At 33.1% G+C, this 20,437-nt stretch overlaps 1 protein-coding gene across 10 annotated transcripts in view; it reads left to right on the top strand.

The window, feature by feature from the left end:
• LOC105489751 (transcription factor 12) overlaps positions 1–20,437 on the top strand; it is a 366,026-nt gene that overhangs the window by 290,214 nt on the left and 55,375 nt on the right. For 7 of the 10 annotated variants that reach the window (XM_011754809.3, XM_011754800.3, XM_011754791.3 and 4 more), the window contains 4 exons: positions 16,171–16,276; positions 17,310–17,449; positions 17,729–17,873; positions 18,933–18,997. In XM_011754809.3, coding sequence (XP_011753111.1) covers positions 16,171–16,276; positions 17,310–17,449; positions 17,729–17,873; positions 18,933–18,997 — 456 coding nt within the window. Of the gene's footprint in view, positions 1–4,112; positions 4,877–16,170; positions 16,277–17,309; positions 17,450–17,728; positions 17,874–18,932; positions 18,998–20,437 lie in introns of those variants that run through there. The other 3 variants (XM_011754864.3, XM_024795271.2, XM_011754857.3) reach the window with 3 other exon arrangements.

Here is a 20,437-nt window from a genome sequence, read left to right as displayed (position 1 = left end):
GTTTACCAGTACTCAGACTAATCTTTAATATCCACCTGTTATTGGTTTGGTTAAGATTTTGGTAATCACAATTAAGGCTTAATTGGAACAGTTTTTTTCATGGAATGTCACTTGAGTAAAGATCACAAAATCAAGTCTTCGATTTTTAAGATTTTCATACAATGGAAAGATAGTAATTAGAAGGCTTTTCACTGATAGACTGGGTATCAGCAAGATGAGAGTGATTGTTGAATTAGAAGATGCACTACTGATTTTAGATCTATAACACTATTAACTTTAAATAATATGCATTGAATTCTAGTGAATTGGTTTGAAAATGGTGTATTATTTCACTGGAGTTTTATATTCTTAATTTGTTTCTTGCAGAAGTAAATTTTCTAAAATGTGAGGATATTAGAAAATCAGAAGAACAACTTTCTGAACATTTAGGAATGACTGTATTTACAAAGTAGCATATACTACCAGAAAAGTCTGCAATATAATGTTCAGATATAAAACCTGGAATTTTGATATCTGACTTAATTAGCAAGGCTAACTAAAACACTGCACAGTTGAAAGACAGCATTCACTCACATGTCATCTCTTTACAAGATAGAGGAGGAAGAAGAGGCATTGTGGAAAGTTCTTTTGCTCTGAATTTGTTCACTTACAGATTCTCTCACTATTCTCTTAAATCTATCCTCACCCCTACCTCCCTTGCAGCCAATAATTTATTATTTGCTGAGTTCATCCTTTAGGAAAATATAGAGTTCATTCGTGGAGTTATTCATGTGTCAGGTTTTAAGATTGACTTCATTTATTACTCTGAAAGTCTATTTTCCAAGATTTGATTCACTTAGAAATAATGTTGAAACTTTTCATGAGGAATCTTATGAGTGGGTTTTAGGTTTACTTTTCCAGTCAGATCTTCTGGGTTTTGGGACAGTGGAATGTTGCCTGTTTGTTTTAGAAGAATATACAGTAAGATTAACCACTAACTGGCCTATGTTAACTAATTCAAGATACATAATTCACTTCCATTAAAAATTTTCTTTCAAAAACTATTTAGAATTTTATGTTACCTTTGGAAACATTCTTGCTTAAGGATCATTTAAAAATAGCTATAACTGTTATAGTGATCCAAATATAAGGATAAAAATGAGCTAATAAAGTAGATAAAAATACTACAGGGATAACTCTAAGAAACTTTATATAGTTCTCCAAGGAAGATCTGCTTCCCAATCAACAGAAATGTAAGATGGAAGAGGGAAATTTTGCATGGGAGCCTGGAATTTAAACTGAAGTTTCCAGAGAGCTCTTACTTGGTGGACTTTTTGAAAACATCTTTTCCTAAATCATCAGTAAAGAATTAACTTCTTTAGGCAAAGCACATTATGGTTTTTTCTTGCCTAGTTTAGTTCTGTGCTTAATGACTGCTGGAATAGCAACAAACATAACATCCTGATAACATTTGGGAGGAAAAGGCATATTTGAAAATTGGTGAAATGCAATAATCTTTAAACCAGGAATCATCAGTTTGTTAATAAAAGATGTATGGTTCCAAGTTATGTGTTTTTTCAGGGTCCTCTGGCATTTTCATTAATCATTTTGCTAGTGTGTACAATGATTCCTATCTTGTGTAAAACTTGATTTTTTATATTTTTGAACTAGGTGACATGAATATTGAGTCAGATCACATAATCTTAGAGTAACACATAAGTGATTATGTAGAGTTGTGGGTGGAAACAATTCTGGATAAAAAGTGCATGACAATTCAGAGCTCCTGTGCAGACTGCACGCCTGTCTGAAATCAGGTTTAAAAATTGGCCCTGTCTCCAGCTGACTCGTTTTGTCAGACTGAGTCACAGGATTAACCCTTGACATGTTCCTTTAAAAAAAAAAAAAGCAAAGATTAAACAACTGCATTGACTAAAACAGCACTTGATCCATCTATATGCATTTTTTTTCCTGTAATATGATTCTCCTTAGGACAAGAAATTGTGCTACAGCTGTTGCATAGATTAAATTAATTTTTTAAAAAATTGGGAGCAGAGAAAAAAAGATTTTATTGTACAAGATAATTTATAATGGCAATCAAGCAATGACCATCTACATCAAACAGTTTTAGTTTTTTGGGGGGTAAGACAGGCTTCAAGAAAAATGCTGTTTTGGAGCAACAAACTTAAAAGACTTTTCCATAGCATACAAGTAGAATATAGGGGCATTTTATGTAGATTCCACCAGTTTTGTTGATGATTTACTGTTTTTGAAGAATGAGCTTTTAGTATCATATAATTATGGATACAGGCATAGAGTTTTGATTTGGTTTTTAGTTTTTATATCTATCATCAATTTAGGCAGTAGCGTATACTAAGTGACTGTGGTGTGTATTGGCAGGGGAGGTCTTACCTACACATGTACGAGTTTTATATTTATGTTTTTTAGGGGAATAATGAAAAGTAGAAGCAAAAGCTTTTAATTAGTTACTCAACTCTCTTTAGAAACTATGTTTCACATTCAGGTTTCATGTTTAACACTAAATCTTACCTAGGTGTTTAATAAATAAGTGCATTTTTTTTCATTAAAGAAATTTGATTATACTGTTTGGCTTTTACCATGAATTTCTTTTTTATCTGAATATATGTTTATTCTCTTCAGATTATCATATAATTGCCTCTAAAATAAAGAACTGGTGTTAAAATATTAAAATTTTCATTGTGCTTTAATAACCAAGGTTGCTTAGTTGGGTTTACATTATGATGTTTGTTTTATCAGACAACATAGTAAGTACCCTCTCTGTTTTCTGCCAGGCGTCAGAGAAATGGGCTTAACTGTCATAATAGGTGGATGTTTTTTAACCAATATAAAAAAGTTTTCTCAGATTGAAGCGATGATTATAAAAATGTTGAAGTATTGTCAGTTTTTTGTGGCTCTCTTCTCCCTGTTCCTCCTCAATTTCTATTGAAAAGTAAGTGTTTTTAATTAATAAGGAAAATTTTATTGATTAGATTTTGATTTTCCTTTTTTTGTTTGTTTTTTATTTTTTGTTTTTTGTTTTTAGAGTAGCCGATCTGTCAGTATAGAAAGACTGTGTATGGAAGACTAAAATTTACTTGAATGGTTTTAAGGCATGCTATTGTTAATTGTAAATCAAAGCTTTTTACACAGTTCTGCAAGGATTGAAATGGGTCTTTGTGGTCTCTCAGGAGGGAGGAAGTTACAAACCACTCCGTAGACTGGCATTTTAATAGTCTGCTGTACAGCGATGTTCTTTTGCAGCTGCTGCTTAGCCTTTTCTATATCTGGAGAGTGTGGGGAGGTTTTATTGTTGTTCCAATACTATCAGCTTTTAAAATATTGTGAAGTTAGTTGGCCTTATTGTCTGATTTAGTTTTGTTACTATAATTTGATCAATGTGTTAATAAAAATGAGGTTGGGGAGATAGTGGGTCCCTTGTAGTGTATATTCCTAGAATATTTCATAGAGGATTTGTGCTTCATGAAAGGTACCTTTAAAAAAAGTGATGTGCCCCTTTTGCAGCTTGTGAGCTCTCCTCTGATTAATACAATCCCGTTAGAACCTACAAGGCACAGAGAGAAGGATAGTACAAAGAGGTTTTGATGAAGGGAAATGAGACAAAAAGGGAAAGTTGCTATTCTGTTTTTCCAGGTTATAATTACAGCAAAAGATTGATTGGAAAACATTTAAATAGCAAGACGTGTCTGTGTGAGAGACGTATGTTTTTGTAGACAACTTTCAAAACCTTTTGACTTCGAAGTATGAGTTAGAAATGTCTGTAAGACATTTATTCCCACACTTATTATTTTTCCTGTCTGAGAAATGTGAGTATTAACATAAAAATATGAATATACAAAGTATTAAGAACAATAACAAACAGAGGAAAGACTTATAGGAAACTGTTCAGTTTATTCTTTCATACTTTATATGAAAGATGTGTGGATTTTTTTTTTAAGAGCAATCCTATTGCAAGATCTTATGAACTTTTAATTGGTGTTTATGAAGAATTGAAGGAGGTTTATAACAAAATCTGTATTATTAAATGTTTCTGTTTTAGAAACAGGTAATTTATTTTCAAGATAATCTATCTGATTTTTGGACTACGCTTTTTAATAAAATGTGTTCTTTTCAATTTTCTTCAACATAATTTTTGTAACTTAAAGTATGGTTTGTTATAGCTAGTTAAGAGGTATTTGCATGATGGTCCGCTTTCTCCAGGAAGTGATTTTATACAAGATTAACTGTCTAGATCCTTCTTGTTACACATGATTCAGTGTTTCCAATTCCTGATTACTTGATCATGTGTTTATCAAAGTTGAAGCAACTTTAGACCATGCCAGATGGTAAGGCTGGAGGTGTAGCAAGCTAGGTTTCTCTGCCACAAGTGCTCTAATTTAATTAAAACTAAAAACAGATTAGCAGAAAATCTGTCAGTTTGCCTGCCTTTGTGTGTGTATATATGTATATATGAGACAAATCTAATAATTTCTTGGGTTATTTTTATTCAGGACATATCTGTCTATTTAGCACTTACAAGTGACTTGTATTTTTTTAATACCTCAAATTTTGTCTTCTTGGTATCCTCCACCAATGCAAGGACTTGATAGAAATTGAAAGAGGTTACTTACAGCATAAACCCTCCCTCTGTGCTCTGTGAGTTGGTTCAGTCCTATTTTGCATAAGTTCCTTTTGAGTAGATCCATGTGTGGATGCATAGTACTGAAGACTTACTCCCTTTGCCTGTTTGGATATATGTCTTGGAGAGAAGCTGTGTGCATTAGCTACAAATAGTAACGTTTTCAAAATCAACATGTATTGTGCTTATCCTGTCCCTGGAATGGGCAGCAATTCTTTGATGTATTACTACAATGGGAAAACGGTAAGCCTTTTTCTTTGTTCATATAGCTTCTAATTCACTTGTTTAATGGAAAGCAGTATATATTAATCGCTTTTTATTAAAATCTGTGAGATTTTGTTTTATCTTTTTCTGCAATATATTAGATTGTATATTTCCTTTTTTTTTTTTTTTTTTTTTTTTTTTTTTTTTTTGAGATGGAGTCTTGCACTGTCACCCAGGATGGAGTGCATTGGCATGATCTCAGCTCACTGCAACCTTCCCCTCCCGGGTTCAAGCGGTTCTCCTGCCTCAGCCTCCCGAGTAGCTGGAATTACAGGCACCAATCACCATGCCTGGCTAATTTTTGTATTTTTAGTAGAGACACGGTTTTACCATGTTGTCCAGGCTGGTTTCGAACTCCTGACCTTAGGTGATCCACCCTCCTCTGCCTCCCAAAGTGCTGGAATTACAGGCGTGAGCCACCGCGCCCAGCCTAGATCGTAGATTTCTTTAGAAGTAGTGTCAGTAAAGTCCTGTCTGCTACATAGCTACCCGATAATTGTTGGCTTTCGTTTTATTTTTAAGATAGTGTAGAAAATAAACTTGAATTTCTGAGTTATTATTAGCCTGATATTTTTACTAGCAATGAGCTTGAAAGTACATTTGTTTTTATGTTTTCGTATCTTGTAAACAAATCCTTATGTAAAATGTGTATATACACACATATGTATTGAGAATTATTTGATGCTTTGTAGATGGAAGGAAAAGATGAAAGTCATCTAGGAGATTCATAAAAATAACAAGTATGAAGCTCTGGTAATGATTAGGGAAGCAGTCAGCTAGTAAGGGCCATATTTCCTGTTTAGAGTTTCAAGTCCAGAGCCTGACTTTTCTGGGATACCATCTGTTTCCAATCAAACTAGAATTTTGACCTTGTGTGGATTCATGAAATAAATCACTATTTTTTAAAAGAATGCATTTATACATTTTCCAAAGAATGCACTGTACTTCTGGTTGATTTATAGCAAGCACGTGACTAGGTGTTTTAAAATAATACTTTTTTTTGCTAAACAAGAGTTCTATTCTTTAAATTAATTACCTAGTGTTAATAATTTACTGTGTTTCTACAAAAAAAATCTATAAGCCAGAGGATTTTATATATTCTAAAAAAAAGAGTAAACTCTGAAAGTTTCAATAGGAGCTATCTTTGTAAGATACTTGATAAATATTACTAAAAGGTACACTAATGAATAACAGTGTTAGTTTATGTCAGAAACTCAGTGTTTTCCTTCTAAATCTTTCAAAAATAATTTTACCCTCAGATGTCTTATGAAAAAATGCATATATGGGCTTAGTGAAAGGGGAGGGGGGAGCATTTTTAATGTTGGTGTTTTAAGTTATAGAGATTATTCAATTACATTTTACTAAAATAGGCTTAAAATTAGATATGGTTGTCTCTTCCCTTTTTATCACTTGGAAATGTTTTAAAGTAGCCTATGGCTACAACTAGGGTACGAAGAACTAATAAAAGCACTTTTTCATTTGCTGACTGCTTTAGTAAGGGCTCTCTGGACTGGGCCAGTGTTTGGTTGTGAACTTTTGGGTAAGCTTTCAAAAAAGATGAGAAGCAAGTCAAAACATCTTTAAACTCAGTAAAAAGTATATGTTCAAGCTGCCCATATAAGAAGAGCTTTGGATAATGTAAGAAGTAGATTTAGATGGATGAGTGAATTATTTAATCTCTATGTAATTTTCTTGCCAGCTGTCTTTCAAATGTGAAAATAATTTTCTTTTGTGTCTGATTTTAAGTAAAACAGTCTGAAGATGGTATGTGGGTATGTGTGTGGGGGGAGATGTGCGCGCGCGCGTGCACGTGTATAAGTTCAGTAAAATTAATTATATAGAACCCTGAAACTTCAAGACTAACTCAAAGTGAGTTTAGATTTTATTCTTTCGAAAGCATAGGTTATGGTATTACATTTCTCTTTGTTCTACATTGGGAGTGGGGTGGGGAGAGCTTTGATAGTGGTATTTCCAGGCTTATGGTAGGTGGCATAGCTGGTATGGTAGAGAAGTGTAGCCTGGAAAAATTGATAGTCTGTGCCTAATACAGGTCAAAGGTGACTTTCATGTTCTGGAAAAATACATAAATAAAGAGATGATATATTGACTTAGTTCTCCAAATCATAAGACCCTAGACTTGTATGTATTTTATTTTTACCCACCTCTAGTTTTTAAAATTATTCTTTAGTAATTATTAGAAATCATTAGCAACATTATTATTTTGTGATGACTTCAGTTTTCTTCAATAAGAAAATCATGGTATGTAATTACATTGTCTCAAGATTATATAAATGTATTATTTTAGTGTCTATTGGGAAATACCTACTTGTCAATGCCTTAAAGTAAAAACTAGCACTTTCATTAACATTTCTAGACTCTAAGTGAAATATACGTCTTCACTTAAGTTATAGAATTTTAATATACTTCTTGTGGTGAACAGGTTAAATTTAAACTCTTTAATCTCATTTTATAGATTTTTTAAATGATAGAACAAAATAGTATTTTGAAATGCTAATAATAAGTTCACATTGTTTCATTTTTAACATCCCATTTCAGGTTTTATGAGAGAGTGACAAACCCTAAGTGGCCTGCTCTTAAACAGAAAGCTTTCTTTCACTTTTTTCCAGTTTTTTTTCTTTTTTTGTTTTTTAGTTGAAGACCAAAGAGCTTTTTGATATCTTGCTACCTAAAATTGTATGGCCATTATTGTATTGTTAGATATGTAACAGACTTGGGTATATAGGTGTAGAAAAGAAAAGCCAAAAATGTTAATGCAATTTTTCCTACTGCTTAAAAAGAGAAGGGGTTAATGTTTTGTATTATATGTAATTTTTGTGTAGCTATATTCTGTATCATGTTATAAGGTATTAATATGGGTTTATAGTAAGTATGAAAATTAAAACTATTTTGCACCTTATACTGTTTTGAAATATAAAAAATAGGAGAGAATAGTGGGTTTCTGAGATTCCTTCTTTATAAAGAACTCTGCCTGCAATTCAGTTTTCTCGCTGATTTGAATAAATTTTGTCCTTTACACAGAAAGTTAGAAGAGTCTTAAGAGCAAAGGAAGGAAAAGTTTTGGGGGGAAAAAAGGACTCTCATGTTTTTTTTACCTTTAAGATTTTGGAGTGCCTTCCTCCATTTTTCTGACCAGCCTCCATTTTTCTTGGTTTTAGACTAAAGATTCTATAGAGTATTCCAGGTATAAAAATTGCCACACGAACAGACATGATGGCCTTTTCATTGTATGAGGAAATTATTTTAATCTTCTGAGAAACAACACAGAAATCCAAGTTTTAAAATTCATGCTAGACACACATTTTGAATATTAAGCTTCTTTGAATGGAATCTGGGAAAAAACAGAAAGAAACTAACGTGATTGTAAGGGCTCTTCTCTGCCAGGAACTGTGCTCGGAACTTTGTTTATCTGATTTAATTTTCACAACCACTGTCATTTAGCTGTAACTAGCTCATTTTATAAATAAGGAAAATGAGGTTCAGCCTCACCTAGTTTGTAAGTACTGAGATCAGAATTTGAACCCAGGTCAATCCCCCAGAAGCACATTTTCTCCTTTATCCAAGGACATGTAAATTATTCTCTATAGCAAAGGGTCAAACTGAATTTATCTTAACTACCCATTTACATTAAAATACACTACATTGGATCCAATGTGTATTTGGATATGTAAAAATACATATGTATACTACATTGCAAAGAAAATGTAACCGGTAAAAACACTAAGCCACTCTTACAAATCTTTTGCATGTGTGGTCAGAGTAACAATTTCATGAATACTAATTGATGTGGTTAGTCAAGCAGATTTTTATCAACTTTTGTTTAAGAATTTAAAATTAAAACTTTCATATATGTTTTAGCAAGTCTCCTCTTCTAGTAGAATTAATCATACTGAAAATTGGTTTAGCCATGGTTTTGGCACCTGCCTACCAATGAATTTTTTTTTTTTTTTTGTAAGAATTAGAGTAGCAAGTAAGTAAGATTACATTGTAAATACTTATAAGACTTATTTTTAAAATAAACACTTTCAGTTAATAAAAGAACAAAAACTAATGTGACTGTATACAGCTGTGTTCGTGTTCCGTTGGGATATTTATTACTCGTTAACATGAGAGAAGAATATACAATTAAATTAATTTAAATTTCCAGACTGTCCATGGGCCCAAAAGAGTTAAATCTAACATTTTTTATAATAGGGAAAACATGAAGTCATTTTTTAACTCTCTTAATATAGAATGCTGAAGACATTGAATGACAAGGACTTCAGCATAAACCTACTACGCATTTTTCCCCTTTACCAAAAATATCTGAGACTATAGTGTGTGAGCTCAAGAAAGTTTTCTTTTCTTGATTCAAGTGAATACAAATACTAGTGAGTTAAAACTAGCTCCTGCTACAGTTTTACATACTAGAGGGTATGTTGTCACTGGTCAACTTTATGAATGTTTTTGAGAGAAATTTATGTTTCTTTCTACTTGTATATCAAAGGGGATCAGGTGTAATATTGTTGAATCTCAATTTTTTTAAGTAGGTAGGTAATGTGTGTCAGTCATTAATTTGTTCAGTATATTATCCTAGCAAACAAGTTTCAAACCCTGTCCCTTAGAACCATAATTCAAGAAAAACATTGAGATTATTAGAAAAATGATAGCACTTATCATAGAAAATCAGTAATATGCCCGGTAATGTTAATTTAAGATTAATTAAAATGTGCTTGATTTACCTAGAAAACCAGTGATATGCCCAGTAATATTAATTTAAGATTAATGTAAATGTGCTTAGAAGGAATTTTTCTCACAGTTGAAAACCAGTAATATTCAACTGTGTTTGTTACACAGTAAGAGCAGCAGTTGATTTTAAAATGCTTTGTACTGAAAACTAGAATTCATTTTTCTTACTGTTGTTAGAAAAGAAATTTCATTTTATTTTCCCTGGAAAATAAACATGTCTCTGGAAATTTTTGGAAAGAGATATTGGTCCTTTTACTTAGGAAACTGTTGAAAATATAAACACATATTTATCCCTTTTGCAGAATTTCAAGTTGCATTTTTAACAGGCTAATTAGATAAAAAGAATCTTCTGTAGAGATGGCTTGTATGTGCCTGAGTCAGTCTTTGTACTTCAGACGTTTTGCTTTATAATACCTGTGGTTTCAGTTCTTGTGGTATTTTTACTGGAACTATCTAAATATTTTCCCCCTCAGGCTTGAAATTACCATTAAAAACTGTAGTAGCAGATTGGATTTTATGGCAGAATTCGCCATTTTATGTAATATGAAAATACTGAAAGCATTGAGATATTTATCAAATCTGTCATTTGTTGAAATATTCTTAGATATTAGGGAATTATTAAATTAGACTCATCTTAATATTTATCTAGATTTTTAGGTTATTTTCTTTGGGATTGCATTGTTTAAATTTTGATTACAGAAGGAACAAGGAAAGTGAGAAGGCGTAAGTTTCAGAAATTTTTAAATGTTACCATTTAGGTTACTGATATATGCTTTTCTTTTTCTTTTTTCTCTTTTTTTTTTTTTTTTTTTTTTTTTTTTTAAATAAGAGGGAGTCTCGCTTTGTCTCCCAGACTGGAGTGCAGTGGCGCGATCTCGGCTCACTGCAAGCTCCGCCTCTCAGGTTCACGCCATTCTCCTGCCTCAGCCTCCCGAGTAACTGGTACTACAGGTGTCCGCCACCACGACTGGCTAATTTTTTATTATTATTATCTTTAGTAGAGATGGGGTTTCACCGTGTTATCCAGAATGGTCTCGATCTCCTGACCTCATGATCCACCCTCCTTGGCCTCCCAAAGTGCTGGGATTACAGGCGTGAGCCACCATGCCCAGCCAAGGATATATGCTTTTTATCTGAGAATATATATAAGATTGGTATTGATACAAAATAACAGATCAGAATGATGTGAAAATGATCAGAAAAATATATAGGAAATGGTTTTTAGGAAATGTCTTTAATTTTCTGATATCTTCCTAGAACTCTTATACAAATGGGTATAGTTATTAAAGCAAAATTTTATTTATTCTTCTTAAAACAGCCTCTTTTTACTAAATTTCAATCCCACAAAATTGAGAAAGAGAAGATGGTTGTATATATTGCTACGTGTGGAACTTGTGTAGATTAATCAATTTAAATTAAATTAATAATTTAAACACTAAAAATCTTAAAATTACCTAGTTTTTTTAGTGCTGACTCTTAAATGTACATATTCTTAAAATTATAGGCCTAGAGTCTTAATTACAGTTTTTTAATATAGGGTTTGGCCTGGGTTGGGATATTCTTTTATTAATATTTCATTGACCTAGACCTTTTTTATTTTTTTTTTTCAGGTTTTAGGTACTTAGCTAGATCTAGTAAAGTTTTTATTGTTTAATACTAAATGTAATTATATAAGATACCGGATAAAGTGGATGTTCCTGAATATAATATCATATTTTCATTTTAAAATTATTATGGCAGGGCAAGTTAGCCAAATAGTTTTGTTATGTTTTGTTATTTTGGTAAATTGATGTAAATTATGCTGAGTATAATTTCTGTTATTAGCACAGACCTTTCACATATTTGAGGCCCACATTAGCATGTGTTAAAGTGTTTAATGATACTGAACATATTGGAACTTAAAGAGAACAGCTATTCAAACCATCTTGACAGAAGATCTAATAGAAGCCCAAACATAATGAAATCTTGGTAATTAGTTCTGTGTCAGACCGTGTTCAGAAAAGTAGATAGCCTTCTCCATATTTCTTTATTCCAAATTAGGTGAAGGTGTTCTCAAAATGTTTCAGAATGTAGGCTGACTTTGGTTTTCATAGGCCTTGGAGTTTTTAAGAATTCTAGAATATATTTCAAAATAATTTATACAATCTTAAACTGCTGGATAAGAAGGACCTAAATCTGTCTTGCTCAGTATAGTAACCAGTAGCCACAAATGGTATTTAAATTAAATAAAATAAAATTTAAAATTAAGTTTCTCAACTGCACTGTCCACATTTCAAGTGTTCAATAGTCATGTGACTAATAGCTACTGTATTGTACAGCATAGATACAGAACATTTCCATCATCACAGAAATCTGTTGGACAATACTCATGTAAAGCATTCTTCTCATTTTCTCTGGAAGGGTATCTCAATTAGGATATATAACTATTCTCACATACTAAAGAAAATTCCTGTCTCTTCATCACTTGGAAAATGCCACCACATAGGCTGTGGATCTATTTTTTGAAGTATGGATAATCACATCTTGCTTTAACTCTGTCTTATCACTGAATGTGACTAGATAAAAAGAACTATCTTCTTTAGCAAAACCTCTGCGTCTTTGCATTTTTTCTCAGTAACAGAAAGTCATTATGCCTCCCTGCCTCACAGGAATGTTTCCAGTATTAATTATAGGAAAGATGTATAGAAATCGGGAGCACAGTACACAGCTCCAGCCTCTAGAGTTGAACAGAGTATATGCCCTGAATTTGGGGTTATCCATATGACTAAACTGAGTCATCTGAGCAGGAAAAAAGAGATCTGTCTTTGCCAGTTTTACTCAAATTTGTTGTATGAACTAAAACATTTCCAGGATAATTGGGTTATCACTGTAAAGAGTAACCGTAAATATTCATCCCCAAAGTATGCTATAAGTTGCTTTATGGTGAGTCTGATGAGGACATGCAAGATATTATTAATGTGAATGTGTTCTTTTCAACAGACTTGATAATGAAGGGGAGGTATCCATTAGATTTTCTATTTTCTTCTTTCAAGTTAGAACTGTCTGTTCACTACACATCCAAAATTTCTCTTAACACCATTCTTACAGGGGAGAGTATAAGTGCTTGGGAAAAAAGTTGGTCCCATGGTAGCTACTGTGAGCTTGGCATTCTGAAAAGGAGAATAGAATTCTAAAGAAAATGTCTACCACATTTTAATAGAACATCTTAAATTGCTTAATTTTACCCTTTTTCTATTCTCTTTAAAATAGTTTGACTCCTAGACTCCTGGTAGATTTTAATCATCTTAAAGCATATATATTCCTTTCTCTTAATTTTAAGATTGATTGTCATGATACAAAATCATCCTTCAGATTTCAACCAATGATTAGATCATTAACTAGGGGGAAAAAACTGGCATCTGTGTTCAGGTGATCAGATGACATAAGCAGTCTGGTTTTAATTTGTGGCCAGTACTGATTGTAACTAAGAGAGACTTGCTCTTTTTGTGGAATTGGCTGACTATTTCCCTACATCTGGAGTTAATAAAGCCTTTGAGACCACATCAGTTGTGCTTTGCCGCAAGAAGTCTTTGATCTGAAAAATCAAGACTGGCACGACTGCTGCTTCATAACATTGCATCTATGTTTTTGCAAGCTATAGTTAAGATACCAAAAGTAAAGTTATTTAGCTTATTTAGCCTGTGTTAGAAATGCTGGTAAATGTACCTCTTTGAAAGCCATATATTTCAAAACATTCTTAGTATAAAAATTTTGAACTCGTGTTAGTACAAAAATGATATAGTAGGAGTTTTTTGTTTTTGTGGTTTTTTTTTTTTTTTTTTTGCCGTTTTCATTTATAAGGTCTGTCCTTTAAAAGTCCATTGTTTTCAAAATCTGTTTGAAAGATATAGCATTAAAAACAAACTTTACCTCTAAAATGTGCCGTTTTCTCCATACAACTTCAAACTTTTTGAGTAAGGGAAGGCAAGTCTCTGTGCTTTGTGTGGTTTTTCTTAGTTTTCTTGCTTTCCATGACAACCGTCAATAAACCATTATCTGATCAGCATATTCTCTTTTATTTAGCAGTGGTTTGTAAATCAGTAAAGTTTATCCTTTTACTTCCTTTTGTAATTGTAACCATCTTCAAATTTTAAAAATGTAAGTATATTAATGTGTGGAATACAGTGAATTGAATGGGAATAAGGATAAAGAAATATAAATTGATAAATTATGTAAAAATTTAAACTGACAAATTATGTCCATTTTTGTGTAAAATGACACATCAAAACTGGAGTGTTTTCGTAAATATCAAGTATGAGAGTCTTACATACTGTTTCAGTCTATAACCTAGATGGAATTAGAGAATTTTATATTTCATCCGTACATATCAAGGATGGTGTGTATAGTAAGTGCACATTTGTGATAGAAAGCATATGTTCAGGTGCTGTCTTCTAAATTTGATTCTCATTGTATTTTCTGGATAGTTCTATGGATTTATTCTATTTTGTTGTTGTTCGTGGTTTTAGCTTGGCTTGAGGAAATCTATACAGAAAGGGGACACGAGGATTTCTAGCTAGGGCTAAGTTTAAAAGATGAAACTTGATTAAAAGAAAATAGTCCAAAGTTCCTTTCCTGAAAACCTTATCTGCCTATCAGGCTGTACAATACGTTGCAGACACATTTGTATATAGTCAGTTATTTTATTTCAACACAATCATTTGTGAAATATGTTTAAACCAGAAAAGTATGTTTAATATGTGTGATGAACAAACCATTTTATCTGCCATATTCCTCAAACTAGGGGATCCTTCTAGATAATTCTTAGGAATATACTGTATCTTTTCCAAGACTTCTCAGGAACCACAGATGCATGTTTTTATCTCTGGGATGTGAAAGGTAGGAAACAAACCTGAATGCCAGTCCATTAAAAAAAAAAAATCACCTGTGCTAGCATTATCAGGACCAGCACACAGAGTAAAAATTACCTTTTATTTAGAATAAACTGTGTATATAACTAGGCTCACGTTAGACAAACACTGTAAGGAACAGCATTTGAGTATTGAACAGGTAATGTTTAGCAACATAACTGCTCCTATTAGAATGAAAGATGATACTGTTAACTAATACTTATTGCCTGCATACTTTGTACAAAGCACTGTGCTAAACATTTTATATATAATCTCATCTGATCTGCCCATCAATCTCCTCATGCAAGCAGTGTTAACACCATTTTACAAAAGAGGGAATTGAGTCTTGGGAAGATTAGGGTAATTTGCAAGAGGTCTTTACAGTTAATACCTCCAAGAAAGAATAAATTAATATAATTGACAGTTTATGTAAATAAAAAGTTGGGATCCCATTTTAATCTTGGTGCGCTTCCTTAAACTTGGGGTAAAATATCAAATTATGTAGAAGAACATAAAGTAAAAGTCCTCCTTCCCAATTCGCAGTCTAACGATGTAACTAACCACTGTCAGGTTTCTTGTGTGTAATTCTAGAAATTTTCTATGCTTATGCAAACAAATTGATATATGATTTTTATAATAGATGCTTCCATAATTTTAATGTTATTCTATTTCAATCAACATTTAAAATTTTTATTTTGTTGAATTTAATGGATGTATCACTTCAAACTAAAACAAAATTAGTTTATTTCATTCACTGCTCACAATAGCTTAGCTTTCTCTTCCTCCTGACTTCTGGTTGACTTTTGTAGACTGTGTATCACTTTAGATATTATTTGTTTTCCACCTTTGTTTCAGTAGTTAAGAGAATAGTGTGATCACATTTTGATCATTAAGGTTATTTGGCTGCCCATTTAGTTTTCCAGAGGAATGCAAATGTTGGCCATTTGCTAATTCAAAATGTTTGCAGTTTGCTTATCTAAAAGCAAGGGTTTATCAAAGGAAATTAATACTGCTCTAATAAATTAAATGAGATTTTTCTTAAAGCTTTGCCAGACTTGAAAGTGTACTAGCAATGTGTTTTTAATTTATTTGCTAACTCTACCAAGTTAAGGAAGTTCCTAACTCTACCAAGTTAAGAAGTGTTATGCCTTTGATAGTTACCTTCTAATTATAACAAAGATAGCAACGTTTAATCAAACTCATTTTGATTTTATTTGGTGAATCTTGTAACACTGAAAAGAATGAATTTTATGAACCCAGGTTTTATGTTATGCTGTATTCAAAGGACATTTGTTTGCTCCATCAGATTTTGAATCATGAGCCTACGTGAGGTTTGTGTTTGGTAAGCCAGTTCAGTGCTTATTCAGTCACTTGGTGTAACTGTCATACTAAGATGCATTACAGAGATATTTATAGTTGTATTTTTCTCTAATAACCAGTTTAAAAAAAAAAAAACATGTGGATGGTAATTAAGTTTGACATTATTTATGTGGATTTAAGGCAATATTCTTTTCATTTGTGGTAGCCCTTTGTAAAAATTAGATAGGCCTTTTTAAGCCCCTTACAGAATATAGAACTCATTTTATGTAAGTAATATGATAGTCATTTACATTTTAATTAAATGTACCATTTAATTTTAAGGTATATGCACCATCCCCAAATTCAGATGATTTCAACCGTGAATCTCCTAGTTATCCATCTCCTAAGCCACCAACCAGTATGTTCGCTAGCACTTTCTTTATGCAAGGTAAGTACTACCAAATAAGTGCCAAATACTACTGCAGTCATCTGTATATCAGCCAGTATTTTAAAGTATTAGGAAAGAGAATACCTATATTCAGGCCTTATCTGGGTATTTTTTTGGCTAAAGGAAATTAAAATTTAGCTTTATAATTTTCCAGTGCTGTTTATTACTGACTGCAATTTAATTGAATTATCTAGCAAACCGTTGGCGTGCTGTTCCAGTATTGATTGAATTTATAAAGGTCTTAAATTGAAAAAAATAGAGCTGTTCTTGCTCATTTTAGAATTTAAGTGTATGAAAGTTGTTAACTCTAGTTTCTTGCTTCATTTATGGATTCATATCATGCCTAGAATTACCGATATAAAGAAAGAGTGAATATCATAGAACAGAGTAAGACTTGTTAAGAGAGAAAAAGTGTTGCATTTCCTTTACTTCATGTCTAGCAAATCATTTTTATTTGGTCTCCTGTGGTTTTGTACTATGGGAAGCAAATATATGGGAGCAATAAATTACTACATAAATGGTTCCTTGACTTTATATTGTTGAGTGAAGTCATTGCTAACACATTTCATTTGAAAGCTAACTATAATTTGGTAATTATCAATTACTTAGTTTTACTCTTAGAGAAACTTCTTTATTCCACAGTTTCAAAATGTTTGATATTATGCACATTGCATGTTATGGATTAATAACTTTCTGTGTATTTATGAGTATACCACTTAACTAAAAATAAATCTAGCCTATTTCCAAATTTGGAATTTTTATTATCTTCCTTGATACGAATTTAGATCTTCTGAAGATTTTTATAATGGCCTGCCTATTACAGATTAGATTACTTTTTTCCCTAACTAAAATGTTAATTTCTCCTTTTTAAATGGTAATTTTACAGTTTAGAGGGAAGAAAAGTGGGTAGAAGACTAGGTTGGAAAAGGGAGGAAAAATATCTGGAGGGTACCCCTTGAATTTTTATAAGCAACATCAAAATACAAGAAAAATTTTAGCTAAGGAAAATTTTGTATTTCTCTTTTTGTCTTAGATGGGACCCACAATTCTTCTGACCTTTGGAGTTCATCAAATGGGATGAGCCAGCCTGGTTTTGGTGGAATTCTGGGGACCTCCACTTCCCACATGTCTCAATCCAGTAGTTATGGCAACCTTCATTCACATGACCGCTTGGTAGGCTATAACACATGACTAGGGTACAGCAACACTTTGTCCTCACTTGTGTTTCATTTTGGATTAGAAGTGTAAAATCTGATTCTGCCAAAACTTCTGAAGTTTGAAGTACTTCAAGGCTTACCGCATTTACCATGCCATTTTAAAAAATAAATGACTATAAGTAGCACTCTTTAGCTGCTAACTTATAAATGTTCTTTTTGACCTGTTATAGTTGTCCATTATATGTAAATATTATTCAGAAAATATATTTAATAGATCGTATCTCTTTCCATCTAGAGTTATCCTCCACATTCAGTTTCACCAACAGACATAAACACGAGTCTTCCACCAATGTCCAGCTTTCATCGCGGCAGTACCAGCAGTTCACCTTATGTTGCTGCCTCACACACTCCTCCCATCAATGGATCAGATAGCATTCTAGGTGAGCTTTATGAGTTGGCAAAACTTCCTAAAACCTAGTTTGGGGATTTTCAGTGACCCCCATATCTTTTTATATATTTTTTTATTTATATATATGTGTGTATATATATTTATATATGTATATAATTTTGTATATCTATGGGTGTATGTTTATATATGTGTATATATATTTATGTGTGTGTGTGTGTCTGTATATATATGTATGTTTGTTTGTTTGTTTGAGACAGAGTCTCTCTTTGTCACCCAGGCTGGAGTGCACTGGCACACTCATGACTCACTGCAGCCTCAATCTCCAAGGTTGAGGAGGTGATCCTCCTGCCTCAGCCTCCCCAGTAGCTGGGACTACAGGCATGTACCACCATACTCAGCTAATTTTTTTTGTACTTTTTGTTGAGACAGAGTCTCATTATGTGGCCAGGGCTGGTCTCAGACTCTTGGCCTCTAGTGATCCTTCTGCCTCGGCCTCCCAAAATGCTAGCATTATAGACATGACTCACCACACGTGGCCTTGTTGTTGTTGTTGTTGTTGTTGTTGTTGTTGAGACAGGGTCTCACTCTCTTAGCTCTCTCACTCTGTGACTATAACCTCCGCTCCCAGACTCAGGTGATCCCCCAGCTTCAGCTTCCCAAGTAGCTGGGACTACAGGCACACACCACCACGCCCAGCTAATTTTCCATTTTTAGCAGAGGTGGGGTTTCTCCACATTTCTCAGGCTGGCCTTGAACTCCCGGACTCAAGAGATTCGCCTGCCTCACCCTCCCAAAGTGCTAGGATTACAGGCATGAGCCACCGCACCTGGCCTTGGCCCCTCTTTCAGTATATTTTTTGGTGTTGAATTTAAAAGTGAAAGACAGGAAGACAAGAAGCTTTTTTATTTTCATCAATATAGAGACTGGTAAAGAACTCATCTTTATTAATAAGTACAACACATGCAGAGTATTTCCTAGTTTATTGTAATGGATGTGAGATGGCAATAGAGAACACCCTTGAAATAATGGCAGAGTACTAAAATATATTTGCTGGTAAAATTCTTGATTTGTTTCTCTATGAAATATCCAGGAACCAGAGGGAATGCTGCTGGAAGCTCACAGACAGGTGATGCACTTGGAAAGGCTTTGGCATCTGTAAGTATTGATTTTACACATTCTACTGAATGAATTTTACACTGCTGAATACAGTGATTAGATTTTGTAGGTGATAAGTATCTAAAGAGTGTAGATGTAACAAAATCAATTTCATTACACATTTAGAGTTTTTCTCGGTTTGTATTGATATGTGCCCTTAAATGCTATGCCTATGGTACAGCAAATGCTGGGAAGAGGAAAAAGAAGTCATCTAAAGCACAAACTGCCAAGAATAATCATTAAATCTATTTCTTCTAAATACATAGTTAGTAAATGGCCCATTAGTATAAGTCAAGTGGAGCCACGAAAGATAACTCAGTATTCTGATCCAGAGAATGAAGTGCCTTTATAAGGAGCTTTTCCAAGATCAAAAGCATTTTATGTACGGTATTTTTTTTTTTTTTTTCCAAAAGGTCAACTGCACCTAATTTACTCAAGGGATAGGAAATGAGAGCCTTCTCCGCAAAAAAGCCAGATTCATTGAAGAATCATGCTAAAATGAGTAAAACTGATTTGAAGGACTCTGATAGTATTTTCTTGAGCAACTAGTTCACATACATCACATCAGAACATTAATGACAAAGCAGTGATTATATTTTAATATCTGATTCTTAAAACATTAAAATCTCTTCTTTCAGAATGCCAAAACTAGAAGGGAGAGCATTTTTCAGTAAATCTACAACAGATTCAAATCTAATTATTAAAAAGGGGCACTTGTGATTTGCACTTGCTAAAATTTCACTTTAGATGATTTTTTTTCTTCTTGTTTTCTGAGCAGTATGCTTCTTATAATTCCCACAGAATTGTCTTTTATTTTCTATGAAGTACAATTAACTTGCAGATACATTCGTTGCCATTCATGGAGAAGGCAGAGCACTTTTAATACCTGAGTAGTAGGAAGCAACTGTTGAATATTTAAGGAGATAAACCTCTTTGTATATTGTTTCTGTAAATAAATTTTTCTCTACAGCTGAATACTAGCTTCTTGGAAAATGAAGCCAAGTCAGACTCATCTACTACGCAGTAGAGATGAAGCACACACAAAATGGAGTTCAGTGAATGTTTGTTGAGTTCTGTCTTGGATCATATAATAATAATAGTAATGATAATAACAAAACCCACAAAATTTATCAGCTTTAATTTGAATGCTTACTAGGTGCTAGGCCCTATACTAAGTATTTACATGCCCTGTTTCATTTAATCCTCAAGAAAGCCCTGTAAGGTTGGCATTGTTATCCCCACGTTACAGATGAGGAACTACGGTTTAAAAGGTTAAGTAACTTGAGCTCAGAAAGATTAAGCAGCTTGCCCTAGGGGACTCATAAGCTAGCATGGATAAAGCCCATATATATTAGAACCCTGATCAGACCTGCTTCAGACTCTGCTCCTAACCACTGCTCCATACATCCAGAAAGTGCAGTGCTATGGTAATTTTCTTAC

This window comes from Macaca nemestrina, chromosome 7, assembly GCF_043159975.1.
Source record: "Macaca nemestrina isolate mMacNem1 chromosome 7, mMacNem.hap1, whole genome shotgun sequence".
NCBI lineage: Eukaryota > Metazoa > Chordata > Mammalia > Primates > Cercopithecidae > Macaca > Macaca nemestrina.
This window is presented reverse-complemented; position numbering and strand designations above follow the sequence as displayed.